Source organism: Lemur catta, chromosome 12, assembly GCF_020740605.2.
Source record: "Lemur catta isolate mLemCat1 chromosome 12, mLemCat1.pri, whole genome shotgun sequence".
Lineage (NCBI taxonomy): Eukaryota > Metazoa > Chordata > Mammalia > Primates > Lemuridae > Lemur > Lemur catta.
The window spans coordinates 48,676,364-48,694,299 of NC_059139.1; the positions used below are offsets into that span (position 1 = coordinate 48,676,364).

The 17,936-nt window shown below is 38.4% G+C and overlaps 1 protein-coding gene across 1 annotated transcript in view; it reads left to right on the forward strand.

Annotated features, from left to right (window-relative positions):
- Positions 1-17,936, forward strand: part of IQGAP2 (IQ motif containing GTPase activating protein 2) — a 271,207-nt gene that overhangs the window by 154,808 nt on the left and 98,463 nt on the right. The window contains exons 6-11 of the mRNA XM_045566428.1: positions 5,775-5,842; positions 6,167-6,280; positions 7,298-7,476; positions 9,858-9,945; positions 13,313-13,476; positions 16,297-16,457. Coding sequence (XP_045422384.1) covers positions 5,775-5,842; positions 6,167-6,280; positions 7,298-7,476; positions 9,858-9,945; positions 13,313-13,476; positions 16,297-16,457 — 774 coding nt within the window. The remainder of the gene's footprint in view (positions 1-5,774; positions 5,843-6,166; positions 6,281-7,297; positions 7,477-9,857; positions 9,946-13,312; positions 13,477-16,296; positions 16,458-17,936) is intronic.

A 17,936-nucleotide genomic window follows, 5' to 3' on the forward strand; every position in this document is an offset into this window, starting at 1 on the left:
CGGTATAATCTCATTTCATCTTTACAACATACCTATGCAGTGGCTATGCTGTTATTAGTCCCATTTTATATAACATAGGCAATTGAGGCTCTAGAGGCTGCCCAAGGTCACATAGTTAGTAAATAATGGAGTCGGCATTCAAAGCCGGGCTATGTGAGAACTGAACCTGTGCTGTGACCAACTCAGTCAGCCTTGGCTTTAGGAGGGAGTCCAGTGTTTCCCTACTACAAAGAAAATTAAAAGAATGATGGCCTTAGACTTTTCAGCACACGCCTCTAGGCTATCATATTTAGGATGTTTAAAATGAAGAATTATGGAACTTGAGAACTGGAAGGGCCCTGGGAAGTTATTTTAGTCCGGATAAGGGAACTGAAAGCTTGGGTTACGTGACTTGCTCAGAGTCACACATCTAGATTTTGCCAGTCTTGGGGCCAGGATCAAGAGCTTCTGATTCTAGTCCTGTGGTCTTTCCGGTGCCATGAGGCTTTGATTTGCAAACATTCTTCCCACATGTTATGGCACAAAATGAGCTGCCTGTGATATGATCCAGGAAAGCTGAAATAAATTTAGCTGCTGCCTTTTAAGTTTGCATTTCATTACTGTGGTATCTCTTAGTGTATATACTGAAAGTAGTAGAAAAAAAGCGCAATAGTAGTTTTTAAACTTTCTTTATTGCTTCCTGGACTTTAACTAATGTTATTTGTACAAATAGGAGCACACGGGCCAGTGAGGCTTTAGCTACCTCTGTGCAACCTCTCTGTTGTTGGCCTCACCCAGAAACACATGCGTGCTGTGTGTTACACCTTTTGCTGTGGTAAGAGGCTTGCTACTTCGTAGGTGTTTTCGTAGACATGGCGAGTGATGGTGACATTAATTTCACAGCTTCCTTTGGAATGCTCTTAGCCCTTTGTGTTGGCTGTTATACACTGAAAGGTGCCCAATAAATTCAGTGTGGAAGAGCTACATGAAATTTGTATTTTTGTATTCAGTGAGCTGCTTTTTTAAGATTAAAACACAATCTTCTATACATTTCAGGTAATGAATGGCCTCATTTGAATGTAAATGCTCAGGAAGGAGCAGTTTGCTATTGCTGATGCTTTTTGGAATGGGAGTACTGGATAAACAGAGTTTCCTAATAAACATTTGCCTTTTAGAGTAATCATCTTGGACGTACTTCCCACACACAGATTAGGTATAAAACTCCCACACTGTGAAAAGTGATCTTTTTAAAGCTAACAGTTTAAACTCAACATCAATGATTTAAAAAAAAAATTGAAAATTGAAGCCAAATGGAAAGTACACATTAAATTTTTAAATTTTTTAGTAAATAAAATTTTTTGGTATATGTAAATGAGATTTCTACCTGATGGCATACTAGCTTAAGAAAATCTCAGATTTAAAATAAAGTTAACAGCAAATTCTTCCATCCAAAAAGCTAACTTCTCAGCACCACCTTGTGGTAACTTTTAGTTAAACCAGGATGTTTTATTGGGAGATTTATGTTAATATTACAATGTACAATGGAGAAATAGAAAGTATATTAGAAATAGTTGCCTAATTTCTTTATTGCCAAAGGGGAAAATTAACACTTTTCTTTAACATAAATGTTTTGGTTCATGTTACCAACAAACCTCATGACAGCCTTAACACCTAGCTTAGGGACAGCATGGTAGGAAAAATATTTCTTATATGGTAGCTATTCTGTAAGTAGTAATTGAGTGAATGGATTAAACAGAAGACATAATGTGAAAACAGTGGTGTCAAGGTCATTGAGCACAGCTGTCTTATTCCCTTTCCAAAACGGTATGAAATGGTCAAAGTCATTTTTTAAAAATGCATTCATGATAAAAAGGAGTGCCATCCACTGACCAGAAATTTGAATGACTCCAGACAGAAAGTATACAGATGGGACTGATTGAGAAACAATCTGGGAGAAGACTGCAGCCCACAAAACCCTGAGAGATGCAGCAGAGCTAGGAGCTATCGTGAGGTTTGCTCCAAGCAAAGGGGACAGCAAGGAAAAGGAGAGCCTCAAAGCAAGCAATCCCAGGGCTGGGACCAACTGAGCCTTCTGACCTTTCCCGAAAGCAGCAAGTGTAGATGCTGACGTCAGGACAGCATGCCAGCACACAAGACAGCCGATGACCTCAAGGGCCAGGGAATCTCCAGTCTAAGAGGGCAAGATGCTGGCACCCTCCTGGTGTCAGTCTCATTGTTCCTCCACAGCCTCCTAATGCTGGCTCCTGTCATGGGCACCTGCAGTCAGCAGTGGACAAACAGCAAGTATCAAACACCAGGATGAGCCCCATATCAAGAGATGCCAGGCATTTGAAGGAAACTACTGCTGTGAAAGGGGCATTAGATTCGACATACAGAACTGATACCCAAGAAACCAATGAAAACATTAAAATATGTGCAATTGATATTCATTCAATTTATCCATTTAATAACTACCTATAGAGCAATTACACATAGTAGAACCAAAGATAAAATTAAGAAAGAAGCAGCTTTGGTGTAAAGGAAATTGGAAAAGAAACTAATAAAATTTGTACTTATCTAAATTATTGGTGCATAATATCAAAATAAAAGCACAGATCTAGAATTCTAAATTATCCCAACATAGGTAGAGAAGTGAAAGTATATAAAGGATAGTAGATATTGATTACATTAGGTTTTGATATAAAAATGTAAATTTAAAAGTATGTTAAAACTTTAGCAGGATGTTAATATGGTTAATACATATTAAAGAAACAGCACATAAAGTACTTAAAATATATATAAAAGTTGTTGCAAGACATTTTATGGATGTTTTTTACTTAAGTTTTACTGTCACATTTTCAAAATTTCTCTCAATGAACTTTTTATAGTTTTCTTTATAAATTAGTTCAGGTATATTTCTTAATTTGTAAAAAGGGAAAATGCAAATCAGATACTATGAGAGGAACTGAAGTGATACAATGATACATTTTTTGATCATTTGTCTATTAAGTGATAGCTTGATTCCCCCCTCTTTTGCAGCTTTACCTTACCTATTAAATTCTGTTGAATTCTGTAATGCCTGTTCCTAGAAGGGAGCAAATGAAGAGGTTGACATTTCATTGTTCCACATGATATGAGCTCCCTTTTAATTGGAATATTTTTCCCATTAATAATGAGTTGAGAAGTGGCTCATAAAATATTATGGTTTTGAAAATGTCGGCATGGTATCTTAATGATCTAGTTTCAATTATAATGACTTGTTTGGCATGAACTTTTGGCAGTAAAGTCTTCAGAGGCTGTGTAAAGTAAACAGTTTTATATCCTTGATAATCTCTAAAGACCTAGAACTTAAACTAAGGAATGTATCCTGTCTTGCTAGCTTTGAATTATGAATACATAATGGCTGTTCCACACTGAAGAATGTTCAAAGTCTTAATATGCCTTTCCCCTATGGATAAGATATGAATATCATATTGGAATTTAGTACTAAAATTAACATCACCGTATGGTTAAAAAGAATTGCCATTTGTTCTTTGTCCTTTGGTATGGTTTTGAAGGAACAGGGAAGAAAATGAGAGAAAGGTAAATTCCTCTCACACAAATCCTTAAAATTCAAAAAATTAAGACATTTCCTAGAAGAAATATGAATGACCAATATGAATATGAAAAAAATGTTTACTTTCACAACTAACAAAAGGAAATGCAGGTTTAAATAACATCTTGTTACTCGCAGGTTGGGAAATTTTTCACTGATAATATCCTGTGATGCTAAGGGGATGAAGACAGTGGCACTCACGTATATTGGTGGTAGACTAGGCCATGCCCATCGGGGGATTCTTAGGTTCAGCTAACCACTCAGATTCACATTCCTGTCGTAAGCCTCAGTCGGCTTCCAGTTGCTCAGGATAGAAACAGCCAGGAAACCCAGCATGAAGCAGGACAGAAGGTATTTGTACTTCAGTAGGAGCCTTCAGGACACTCCACGTGGTTGTCCACACAGCCATCTAGTAGCCAATCTCTTTGGTACCCCAGGTGACAACTTTGCTGCTAAGGAGTGAGACTCACATTGGTGGGTTTGAGCCTCCCTGGCTTAGGAGCCCCATGCCTGCAGGACAGCGCCCCGCATAGCTTCCCAGTCTCTGCAAGGGGCATACCAGTTATGAGTCACTGAGCTTGGGAAGGCCTGAAGATATGGTGCCTATTAGGTATTTATGCTTCCTTCTAGTTAAGATAAAACTTATTAATAAGGCCTCATTTTTCTCCTAAGCAATGATGCTTAGTAACATAGTTGACGGTATATTTTTGTCAGGTTCCTAGGAGATGGAAGGTTAACTACAGTTCAGATTCTCATGCAAAAGGAAAAAGGGTTTGGGGTTTTTTGGACAATATGCATTGAAAGCTTTGATTGTGTGTGTACCTTTTCCATCTGGTGATTTGTTTTTAGGGATTGTAATAAATAAGAAATATGCACAAAGATATGTATGTCTGTAAGTAGGTTCACTGAAGCATTATTTGCCATAATTATTACTGACATATAAATGCTCAGCAATTAATGAAATTATAGTACATTTATGTTGCAGAATAATGTTTATAAAATAGGTATGTCCAGAAACAACATAAAAAGGATTTGTATCAAAATATTTAATATTTAACTCTGGGAGGTGATTTTCCATGTAATTTTTTAAACCATACAAATCATTTTTAACTTTGATCATGTGTTACTTTTCTAATTTATCTTTTATAGAATTTATGATCCAGAAAAGTCAATTTCAATGCGAGAGACTTATATTGACTAATCATATTTTAAGAGTTTATTTTAATACCATTAACAAGGCTTGACCTTGAACTTCTTTAACATGTTTTAAATTTTATGTTTTTGTAAACTGCTGAGATCCATCTCATATCAACATCTGACGTGATAATCTTGAAATGTTTCAAGCCATCAAAATCATTCTCAGGTCATTTTCCAATATATACTATTGTGCAATTTCAAACGCTAAAGTCCCATAAATTATAAACTTACCAAAATTTATAAGAAACGGAATATAGAATTTTCTAGTTGGTTGCTAGAATTAATCTTGGGGCTGGGGAGGATAGGAGAAATGTGGAACAGAAACAACGATTAAGTGATTGAGTGGGAAAAGCACATAATCACATATTTGTGGTAGACTTTAGATGCCAGCTCTCAAGTCACTTTTCAGGTTATAGATGCGTTAATGGATGCTGTCATTACTGTCTAAGGGATTTGTCTTTAAAACACATACAATTTATTCTCCATCTTCCACTTGGTAACACTCACACATTGCAGTTTATCTTTAATGTCACCCCATCCACCAATAATCTTGCCACTCTATTGGTTTAGGAAATGTAAAATAAATATTTTCCTCAAGAGGTATATGGTGCTTGGAGGAATATTGAAAAGCAAAATATAACTAAAACTATACTTCTAGCAAAACAAGAATCATGTGAGGAACATCAAAAGGAATATTTGTTATGTGCTGTTTTGTATTAACTGTGTTTCTTATTCTTCTTACAAATGGATGATGGAGAGTTGGTCAATGCTACAAAAGTGCTGTGTACTGCAGAAAATCAGTCTTGGGGACTCAGACTGGAGTTCTGGTCCTGTCCCCAATAGAGACTCTGTTACCTCAGGACTCAGTTTCCTCCTCTGTCAAATGAGTAGATTAGATATCTTAGATCCATCTCAACTGAAAAAACTCTTAAGATCTATTTAATTTATAACTTTAAGGTTTATAATGATAAAGCTTCTAATGATTTTGTGCTTTACCTTTCAGTTTATATCTGTTCAAACTAGGAATAGCACCTCAGATCCAGGACTTGTTGGGCAAAGTAGACTTCACAGGTACTATTTGTACTTTTTTACGTCTAGTTAAAAGAAAGCACCAATACTCTTTTTGATTTTGATTAATTCCCTTTCTTCCTCTGTATTAACAAGAAGGGAAAACTTACGTGTCTTATTTGTGCTTGACTGGATTCCCTTTCGTGTGGTTGTGAAATGAGAAACTCAGGCTGGGTTCTTCCTAAGGCTTTTATTTAGAAATAGCCCCACCTTCCTGATGAAGATATTTCTTGGTATGAATATAATCATTCCTGCCTCCTCCTCTGTGGCTTTCTTTGATTTCTCTCTCTCTCTTTTTTTTTTTTTTTTTTGGTGGTTCTTTTTTAGAGGAAGAAATCAGTAATATGAGAAAAGAGCTTGAGAAATATGGAATACAGATGCCATCTTTCAGCAAAATAGGTGGTATTCTGGCCAATGAACTGTCTGTGGATGAAGCTGCATGTAAGTCTGTTTAAAATCCAAATTTATCATTGATGTGAGATTTGCCTATAGTTTATTGATTTTGATTACATGGAATATATTTAGAAGATACCCTAACCATACTAAAAGTTGTTATTCATGTTATAGATGGTTAATTTGAGGATGTCAGGTCATAATCAAGTAATTAATTTTGGTCTTTAGACATCTTCCTGTGCAATGTGAATTAAGAAATTCCAGAAACGTCTTTATTCTCAAATAGTTCTCTACTTTCTATGTCTTTAGATCTTAGTGGTAGAATACATTGCTACATATCTTTTAGTGTTGCAAGGTAAATGGCAAGTATCTCTTGGATCCAACATGTTACTTTAAAACTATCTTATGTTGCCCTGACCAGAGGGAAAAGACTGACTTTTCCAACCCCTGATGGTTAACATACCACTTGGTTCATTTTAGCCATTCAGTGCAAATTGAATAAATAAGTATTGATTACATAGCAAATGCTGAGGTCAGGACCAAAGATAGGCATGTGGTCAGGTGCTCCATAATACGTATGAGGTCTTTTTGTTCCGTCCTGGAAGCCAAGGAAGAAAGTAAAACTGCTTCAGTTTATGCAGTGTCAGTGTAACTACTCATGTTATCTTTTCCTGATAAAAAAATCTTTCTCGGCCGGGCGCGGTGGCTCACGCCTGTAATCCTAGCTCTGGGAGGCCGAGGCGGGTGGATCGCTCAAGGTCAGGAGTTCGAGACCAGCCTGAGCAAGAGTGAGACCCCGTCTCTACTAAAAATAGAAAGAAATTATCTGGCCAACTAAAAATATATATACAAAAAAAAAATTAGCCGGGCATGGTGGCTCATGCCTGTAGTCCCAGCTACTCGGGAGGCTGAGGCAGTAGGATCGCTTAAGCCCAGGAGTTTGAGGTTGCTGTGAGCTAGGCTGATGCCACGGCACTCACTCTAGCCCGGGCAACAAAGTGAGACTCTGTCTCAAAAAAAAAAAAAAAAAAAAAAAAAAAATCTTTCTCTCTCTTTGCTTTTCAGTACATGCTGCAGTTATAGCCATTAATGAAGCTATTGAAAAACAAGTTGCAGAGCAGACCATCATAACGCTAAGAAACCCCAATGCAGTTCTGACTTTAGTGGATGACAACCTTGCACAGGAATATCAGAAAGAACTCTGGGAAGCCAAAAAGAAAAAAGAGGAAAATGCAAGACTGAAGGTACCTAATCAGATTCTGAGTAATAGATACAGTAATGAGTATGGTTATGAGTTACAAGTTTGAAAAAGCCTTATTTATTTTTTTATTTTTTTTTAGAGATGGGATCTTGCTTTGTTGCCCAGGCTGGTCTCAAACTCCTGGCCTCAAGCACTCCTCCCACCTTGGCCTCCCAAAGTGCTGGGATTACAGGTGTGAGTCACCACACCTGGCCTGAAAAAGCATTAATGTTGCAAGTGATATTTTTAAATCAATTGGCTATGGTCTCTGTAGCCATAGGCAATTGGTTTGGGTGAAATGTAAGGGTGAAAGAAGCTCATATACTACATAAGGAAATGAAGATCTTCTTTTATGATGAATGTTATGGGTTGGCAGGGTTGAAGGTCCTGTCATAAACTGACTGCCTACTCAGAAAGCATTGAAGTAGTAGCTAAAGATTGTCCCTTGTTAGGCATCATCAGCAGACCTTGTATTAGCCAAATTACCTTTCTATTTATGAGTGGAGGTTAATAATTCAGTGTGGTAAAGCTTGGAGAGGATGTCTTTGAATCTACTGCTTTCATATTTTCCCAGCAGTTAACTCCTCGTATTTGAAGGTGTCCCTCCTTGGCCAGACAGCCTGCTCCTGACCCTACCTCCATACTTCCCCACCCTCCTGCCTAGTTGTTATTAAAAGTTTGGTCTAAGCTGAGAGCTGCTACTTCCTCACCAACTTTTTTCTCATTGAACTCCTGCCATGTCAGTGTCAGCCTCATTTACTAAAACTAACTGCTTTATGTTTTTACCGTTCCTCAAGGGGTGGCTTCCCAAGCATCCAGCAGGGTTGCCTGCCACCCGCTCCACCTGTGTTGAGATTCCCTGCCTCCCCCAGCTTATGCACGTCTTTGCTGCCAGGGTTCTCCTCTGTGTCCTCCCTCTCAGTGTGGGCGTTCTTCACGGTCTGACATTGAATCCCTCCTCTGTTCTTCCTCCACCGAGCTCATCTACTCATTGAAGAAATCAGCTGTCACTGTATACCAGCCCCTCCCAAGTTGGGGTCTCTCCTGCTCCTCCAGCTCTCTCACCTGTGTCCCTCGGGCCTCGAGCCCCACCGTGGCAGAAGAGCACCCCTTTCTGACTTCCATGGTTTGGAATGGTGACCACCTTGTCTCAGAACTCTTTTTTTTTTAACATGCCCAGTGTCCCATCCATTGCTAGATTCTGCTGCCTTGTCAGGCTTGAATCCCTCATCCACTGTGTGGTGTCTCCACTCTTGCCTCTGTCCTGCCCTCCTGACCTCACTATGGGGCCCTTCGGGCTCCCTCCTCATGGGTCTCCTCCAAGCCAACCCCTCTCAGAGCTAGAGGTTGTAAACTTGACCTTTACCTGCAGATCTGATGTCACCCCACTGGAAGCCTCCCCTCATCTCTGTTAACAACTGAGTTAAGTGTCGACTTTAGCTTGGCCTTCAGTTGAGCTCCCCATCTTTTTGCCTCACCCTGGACACACACTCCGTGCTGTAGCCTGGCGCCTATGTCCTGTTCCTTCATCTCAGCCTGCACATAACACTGTTCCTTGAGGCCCTCTTCAATGTCATCGCTTTTTAAAATTTTCTTCTCTTTTTTTTTTTTTTGAGACAGAGTCTCGCTGTGTTGCCCAGGCTAGAGTGAGTGCCGTGGCATCAGCCTAGCTCACAGCAACCTCAAACTCCTGGGCTCAAGCGATCCTACTGCCTCAGCCTCCCGAGTAGCTGGGACTACAGGCATGCGCCACCATGCCCGGCTAATTTTTTTCTATATATATTTTTTAGTTGGCCAGATAATTTCTTTCTATTTTTAGTAGAGACAGGGTCTCGCTCTTGCTCAGGCTGGTCTCGAACTCCTGGCTGGTCTCGAACTCCTGACCTCGAGCGATCCTCCCGCCTTGGCCTCCCAGAGTGCTAGGATTACAGGCGTGAGCCACCGCGCCTGGCCAAAATTTTCTTCTTAAACTAAGTGTGAATCCCTTTTTTAAAAATGTTTATAGTACTCCTCCTATAGAATCTATTCTGCTCTACTAGGTATATTCATTATTTGTGTTCTTGATTTTATTAGATCAAATCAGTTGAAATTGCCAATATTCAATTGATTTTGAATTGCAAAAAATGGCAGTATCAAGTGTCTAACCTGATGTTGTCCACATTCAAAAATTAGCCCTTTTCAGAGAGTGGGTCTGTGGTTCACTTTTGTAATCCTTGCCGGGCATTTCTACCCTAGTGCCCTGTATGGAGTACTCTACAAATGTTTACATTAAGTTCAAATGAAAATTAGTGAATGGTTTTTATCTTTGCATTTGTACATTTGAGTTTTGAGCTTTGGAAACATTGTATTTAATCTCAGGAATCAGTGAAGACTTTGTTTTTGCAGAATAGCTGTATTTCAGAAGAAGAAAGAGATGCGTATGAAGAACTGCTGACACAAGCGGAAATCCAAGGCAATGTTAACAAAGTCAACAGTAAGTAATGGATGGTGGGAGGGAAATGGAGGTTTCTATAAGGTGCAGACTTTCCTTGCCAGAATTCCAGCAAAACACTCAACTTGTGTTACTTATAAAACTGCCTTATAAAATGAAAAAATCTTCTAAATGTCAATGTTCTTAATCATGGCACAATATCGGACAGTTTCCCATTGAGCCGCTTTTGGTGATCCTGCGCCTGGTCCACACATAGTATCTCCAAGTATCCTGAAGCCAGTTTGATTTTACATTCCTGTTGGATCATAACTATGATGCATTTCATATTTTTAATCTGTCCCTTTTTGGATTAATATTGAAGGTCATTTAGTAAAAGATTGACTTAAAGATTGTAGTTCCTTGCCCGTGATTATGTGCTGGTGTTCTCATTGGAACTGTAAAAGATATTATTGACACCACTGCTTTCTGTTACTTCCCACTCATGTGTCTGCAGTTAGCAAGAATTGGTTTTGTTTGTTTGTTTTTTATAGCTTGTGTAGCTTTAGTGCCAGTGAGACTATTGACAGGTCAGATGAAATCACATGATGGCAGTTTTGAATCCCACCTCCCCAAGCCTCTGTGGAGTCAAACAGTTCAATTCCACTTAGTACCTAGTTCAGGTGTGTGGCTATAAAGAACAGAAAACTTGGGTCATGAAAGGAAGCATGTGCAAGTTTGGATACATCAATTTTTTTATTAGTCTTTTCTCCCCTATAATAAAAATTAATTTTTATAGTCAGTAAGGAATTTTATTTGACCTTTATTTCCCCTAGGTCAATCTAAATAACCCATATATACCAAAAAAACTAACACGTGAAGGATTATTTAGCCCATTTAATAAAGTGTGTGAACCCTCTGCCAAATTAAAACTTGGAGTGTTCACTGTTTACAACAGTCCTAAACCTTGCCTTCAATTTAACTTCCTAGATGAGTTTTGAATATTCTTTATTACTCTGAATACCTTCAAAGAAATGCACACCTATAGGTGTTACTCAGAAGTCTGCTCCCAAGTTGCTGGGGAGATATTTCCTAAAGGGTTCAAACAATAATCAAGGGTACTCCAAGAAGGCTAATGTGAACGTCTAGACACTAGCAGCTGAGTGTGTTGGAGAATTTACCTCACACACACACACATTTCTGAGAGTTCTTGGGTGACTTTTTTTTTTTTAAAGGCAGCATTCTGGGGTGCGTGTTCCTGTTCTCTCATTCCTGTTAAATCTTGAACATGTTGCTGATGATATATGAGGTACAATTTAAAGTTTCTCTGTCTGTTCTACGTGAAAGCTGAGAATTTCATTATGCTTGACAGAAATGAATTACAGGAAGAAATTAATACTACCAGCGAGACATCTGAGGTCCATGAGCTTAGAGAGGAAATGATTCCATAGACTTCTACCATCCTTTATTTGTGAAATGTTTATAACCACTAAAACAGTTTTATTTTGCATGTTAAATAAAATGCCTTATATAAATGTTTTTTTACTCAGTGCTATAAGTTACTGACCACAGATTTAATGCCAAATTGGCTATATATTTTTTTTCCATTTTTAAGTAAAAGACTTCGGATGATTTGTACTTAATGGCATAACCAGCTGAAACTGATGATGGGCATTGCAGTGTTTGGCCTTAAATGTGCAGAACATGACTGTTTTGAAGTGTTTTTTTTTTTTAATCTCTCCCCATTTTAAATTTATAGTCTAGTAGAAGTGAAAAGCAGTCTTGGGAAAAAAACCTCTGAAGGATATTTTAGTTGGTGACATGATAATGAAACAATCATACACTGGAAAACATGGAAGAATGGTTACTTAGACAAGCTTTTCCCCAAGCATGTAGGTTACTGTATTAGAATGTTAAGGCACCTACGTAATAATGGCATAAGTGACCATTGGTGGTAATGTGGATGGATCTATTCAGAAGCTTCAGCTTTGTGCGAACAGCAATCATTTAACTTTCAGGTTTTTGGAACATGTATTCCATTCATTGCATGATAGATTCTTTTAAGATCAGGGCTAGAAATTTTGTTAAATGCAGACTGTAAAAGAGAAGTTGAACTTACCTTTTTTTTTTTTTTAGAAGAAACAGTTTATTAAAAGTTTTAAGGATATGATTTTGTGGTAATATTTAACATCCAGTTTTACAAACCTATATAATAAAGTTATCAAAGGTGAAGCAAGATCCTACCTAGAGTAGTCTGAGATGCAGCTGAAAAGCCTTGGATAACTTTTATAGAACAAGAAACACCACAAAGAACCACTGACCTTCCTTTCTGGAATTCTTTTGTTACATTAATTTTAAGGATAGAAAAGAAGTGCGTGGGCTCTCAGAATCCTTTAGATGAAGTGTGAGTTTTCTGGGGGTTAGGGGATGAGTTGAGGGGACTCCATTAGTCGAATTTCCTGCTATTGAGTGATGTCAAAAGGTTAGTAACTGTTTAGTGAAAAGGTTGAGGGAAGCTCCTTGTGAATGTATTTGGAGAAGAAAAATTGTCATCTTGTCAAAAACAGTTAGAATAATCTTGGCTGCAGTCTAGTCATGTGTTAAGCAGACAGACTAACCCTTGAAAAGCTCTAGAAATCTGAGCGTCTGTGTTTTTTCTGCTACCCAGATTCCTTCTGCAGGGCAAGACCTGCAGGCTTTGTCTGGTTCACTCTTGCCTGTGGCAGAGTTCATTACTCATTCTCCCATTTGGTCAGCAACTCAGTTTCTGCGCTCTGAAAACTATGCTGAATCTTCTGTTCCAAGCACCTCGGTTTGGTCACCAAAATTGAGGTCTTTATAATCTGAACCTCACAACTGGTGGAGAGACCACAGAGCTTATGGTTGGATGCAGCAAAGTATCTGAGTGCCTGCTGTGGCTTTACCACGGTGCTTACTCAGCAGGAACATACAGCAGTAGAGCAAGGCTTGTTTCTGGTCTTCACGTGGCTTAAAGTCTCTGTGGCGAGGCAGTACTAAAGTGCTAACCCACAGGGAGCATCAGAGAACAAGCCTGCTAGAACCGCATGGCCCTGCTTTGAGTGTTTCACAACATGGGAGGTCCTCAGGGACTGGAGCAATTTGAAGGCTTCATGGAAGAGGCGGGACCAGAGCCGATCTAAAGGGAAGACTTTGTAGGAAAGTCATGCTAGGTAGCCATTCATAAGCCAAACTCCATCAGTGCTGAGGTTCTTTTAGGAACTGACTCCATGGACTGGACTGATTTCAGTTACCAAGAGAACATTTTCAAGGCTTTGCCTGTCCTCCATTTGCAGCTTTTTGGAGTTCATGGAAAGTGACTGCTTAGGTTCAACTCCTTGGAACAAGTGCTGGTTGGGTCAGGCAGCAGTGGGAAAAGCAGGCATTCTGATGGAATGTGAACCTTCCTCCTCAGGGCAGGCTGCAGTGGACCACATCAATGCCGTCCTTCTGGAAGGCGACCCTGAGAACACCCTGCTCGCACTGAAGAAACCGGAAGCCCAGCTGCCTGCTGTTTATCCCTTCGCTGCTGCTATGTATCAGAGTGAACTTTCCAACCTCCAGAAGCAGAATGCCATGGTAAGTCAGAGGAGACTGCAGTTACCAAGATGGTAACCCTGAGTCCAGCCAATAAGGAAGGCTGGTTAGGAAAGAAGAAATGGTGGGGTTGTGGAGTCTCTAACTAGAACCAGTCCCCAGTCTCATTGAACCACCTGCACCAATGCCATGGCCTCCTTCTTCTCTCACACTTGCTTTTAGTTGATATAAAAAAGCTGAGAGCGTAGTTAGGAAATTATAGGCAGTGGTCCACACATTTACACATGAAAACAGATTGTTCCTATTCTCTGTGATTTGTGAAAAATTTAGATAATTTTTTAGCTATACTAATTTTTTTAAGTATATAATGTTTTTCATATAGAAAAGTAAGCTCAATCTGTATTTTCAGAAAACTGCAAATAAGAGCATTAGCACCATGACTTTGATTTTTATAAATTTATGCTCCTTAATATGCTGGTAGTATTAAACAATAATTTTATATGTTACGGTAATTAAGAACATGTTTACTAGCGCTCCTGTAAGCCAAATAGCAGAATACAATGAAAAGTACTGAAAGCAGAGCCAAGATTCAATTTATGAGCAAGCTTGTATTTCATAAAAGGGGAAGGATTACTTAATAAATGAAATCCTTACAAGTGTTTAACCATTGTTAAGAAAGCATTAACTCACTGCACATATATCAGAATAAATTTCCAAAATAAAAGGTTAAATGTAAAAAATAATTTAACAACTTAAGGTTCTAAGGAGAAACATAGAGCATTCATTGGATCTTAAAAATCAGAACCAGCACTTACCAGCCAAAAAAAGAGAGGCCAAGAGCATGAACAGACAATTCACAAAACAAGAAATACATAAATGACAAATACACAAAAAAATGTTCAAACTCAACCAGAAGTAAGTAAATGTAAATTAAAACAAAGTACAGTTATTTTTAAAAATTAGATTGATAGAGATTAGAAAGATATAATCCAGAGTAAGTGTGAATATGGGGCAGCAGGCATCTCCTAACAGCTGATGGGAGTGTGAATGGACAGCCTTTCTTGGGGGGGGGGGCATCTTAGGAACACGCATTAAAGGCCCATGATGCTGACAGTTACAGTCTAGAAAATGAGCCAGAAGGATATGAATTCAATAGCTTTAGCCACAGAGATGTTTCACAGCATTGTTTATAATAAACAAACCACATGTTTAATTAATAGCAGATTAATAACAAAGTGCTTAACTTATGGTACTTCCATGTGCTAGAAATACTGTGCAACCAGTAAAAATGATAGTGTAAAGAATCATGATTGGAAAAGATGTCCACGTTGATATTAAATGGAAAAAACTGAAATTAAAATATATAGCATTATCTCATTTTTTGTAATAAGAAAAGTTAAAAAAACAAAACCTCATGAATATATACATGAATTAAAAATACATAAAAGAATATAAGGGCTTGGGTGGTAGGATTTGTTTTATTATCAAGGCTTCCTGTGTTTTTATAATAGAAATAAAGTGTTTTACAATAAAAGAAAAATAGGTTATTTGATTATTTTCTTAAATTGCACGTAGGTTCTCTCATTGATATTTTCTCCCACTTTTCTAGCAAGGCGACTTAGACTCTAGCACAGTCCTTCATCCCCAGCTGGTCGTAGTTAACCTGTGGTTGTCCAGCCCTGTTTCTTCTTCCTTTTCCCGCATTCTTTTTGCCGTGTAGTACTTTAGGTTCTTGTGGACGGTTCACCGAAAGAGATAGAAGTGAATCGTAAATGATTCCTTTCTGCTCTTTACTTGTAATTTTATATGTCACTTATGTGTTAAACTTGTATTAATGTAGGATACTTGGATAAAATTTATTGACATGCTCTCTGTGATAACCCCTTCTTCCCATTTGTTTTGGAAGATAAAATTTTCCTTTGTTATTCTGAAATCAGTTTGTTGCAAGATTTTTGTGGAGATCCAGAAAACTGTAATAATGCATTTTAAAATGAATATCACATTATATATTAAATAAATACAATATCCTAAATGTAAAGATGTATTTCAGCTTTTTCTTTTTCTTTTTTTTTTGTAATTCTTTTTCATACTCCTTATGTTCCTTCCATACAATGAAAAAATATTCTTTTTGAAGTTGGGCCAAGATGGTATAAAATGGTTAAGTATTAATAGAAGAAAATATTGAAGGGGAAGGGTATTTTGAAAGCTAAGATGTATTTTTTAGATAAGCCAAATCCAGATTTTAAATCATATAAATCTGGAGATCCTTACTTGCTTTACTAAAGGATTACCTCAGATTTCTTCAAATACCTAGGCCTTATAGTACATTTTAAAATTTCTACCCAATTTATAAAAATGTAACTTAGGCTAACATTTTTGGAATTCGAATCAATATTTTTGGTCTACAGACCTTGCTTTATTTTCCTGTGGTTATAACTTTTAAGTAAAATTCTCCCCTCCTGTCCTTTACCCTAAATTCAAACTAGAAATTATTAGCTGTGTTAAAATCTGACCTCACACTCTTGGTCAGTGACAATGTTGTCTAGTTCTTGGCTTAACCATATGGTCAGACTGAGCCTTTAAGCAGGCAATAGCTGGGAGTAGGGAATGGGAATGCAGATATTTGTGGTGTCGTAACTATTGGTTATAATTAATGCGGTCCCCAAAATGTTTAAGGAAAACCCAGGAGCCATTTACCTCCTTTAAAGCCAGTGGAAAGCGGGTGGCCAGTGACCCCTCTTTCTGCTGGGCTATCAAGATCTTTGCCTTTTCATTGTTTTTTGGAATGTGCATTCTCAACCTTCATCATAAACATGAGGTGTGTTGTTTGGGGAGCTTATATTGCCGTGTGTTTTCCAACAGAACTACTTGGCCCATGAGGATCTCCTGATTGCGGTGGAAATGTTGTCTGCAGTTGCTTTACTAAACCAAGCCTTGGAAAGCAACGATCTGGTCTCCGTGCAGAGTCAACTCAGAAGCCCTACAATAGGCTTAAACAATCTGGACGAGACATATGTGGAACGGTAAGGAACGTTGTCCAAACTGTCTTTCAATGCAGAAATGCGTGTTTGGCAGACCTTACACATTAACAATTTGTTCCTTAGTGGAGGAATCTGTATACCATGCTCATATTTCTTAAAAGCTAGTCAACTCCATTTTAAGAGTCCTCCTTAGAGTCCTCCTTTCCAGGAACAAAAAGAATCTGCAAATGATTATCCTGTAGCAATTAGTGACTGACTGACTGTGTGATTGGCAGAGATTATTTAATAGGCTAAAAACAAAGGATCTATTGAAAACATATCTTCCCTTGGGCTGCTTTTGGCAATGACAGAATATAGAAGAGTCGGAAGCAACTTGAATAATCATCCAGGCCAATTCTTTTATTTCCCTGATGAGGAAACAGAATCTGAAGTCATGGACCTAGAGTTGGGCAGTTGAGCCCCAAACCCCACTCTTCTGATTGTTAAGCCAAAGGAATCCTGAGACCACAGTGCCTCATGGCAGTGGTAACAACAATTTAGTATCTAACTTTTATGTTTCTGAAATGTGCTACTGGATAGTACACTTGATAGTCTTATAAAACACCCTAGTGGATTTAATAGAAAATGCAAGGGCCAGAATAAGGAGCCAACTTAGAGATAGTCACTAAGACAAAAAAAAGCCTGAGTTAAAACAACTGAATCTTGGATTCTTGTGACCACCAGGGGGAGTTGTCTGTGCAGGTCTTGACACAAGTTCCTTTCCGAGACTTACTCTGGAATTGCTCTAGTGGATAGGTTGGCTCAGTCTCTTGGGTTATGTACAGTTGCACAAGAAAAATCAAAGAGATATCTTAGATTTTAAACAAATAGTTTTTGACCATTTTTCTACATAGAGAATAGCAGAAAAAGTAGTGGAAGGACAATGGATTTTCCTTATTTTTAGTCTTCTTGGAGAAACTAATGCTCTTGTTTGGCTTAAATTTGGCCATCTGGTATGCACAAGGCTCCTCAGAATCTGTTTCCAAGGTAGTTTATTCCTACCTCCACTGTTTCTATTCATGCCACCACCCTCTTCTCCAAGGTTAGAAACCTCAAGCTCAACTTGAGTTCTCCTCTGTCCGCTGCCAGACACCCTTGTGCTGTGAAGAGCCTGATCACCTCTCCCAATGTCAGTAGCTCATCTTTATGTGTTATAGCTCTGTAAAATGTTACCATTTCTCTGCAACCATCCTCACTTAGACTTGACTTCTCACCTTTGCTTCTGTAATAACCTGCAAATTGATCATCCTACCTCCTTTTCTCCTCGTTCATTAATCATTCTTACCTTTGCTCTCCTTTGCTCTCCTCTTAGTGGTAGAGTAGAAAACAGAGCTAGTCACTTTCTTAGAAAGCTTACAGGCTAATGGGGCATTTTGGTGAGGTAATTGTCAAGATTGCCCCCATTACTTAGGATCCCCAGCCACTGCCCTATAAATGACAATAGCACCCCCACTGACCCACCCAGTCACCCATTTTGATTAT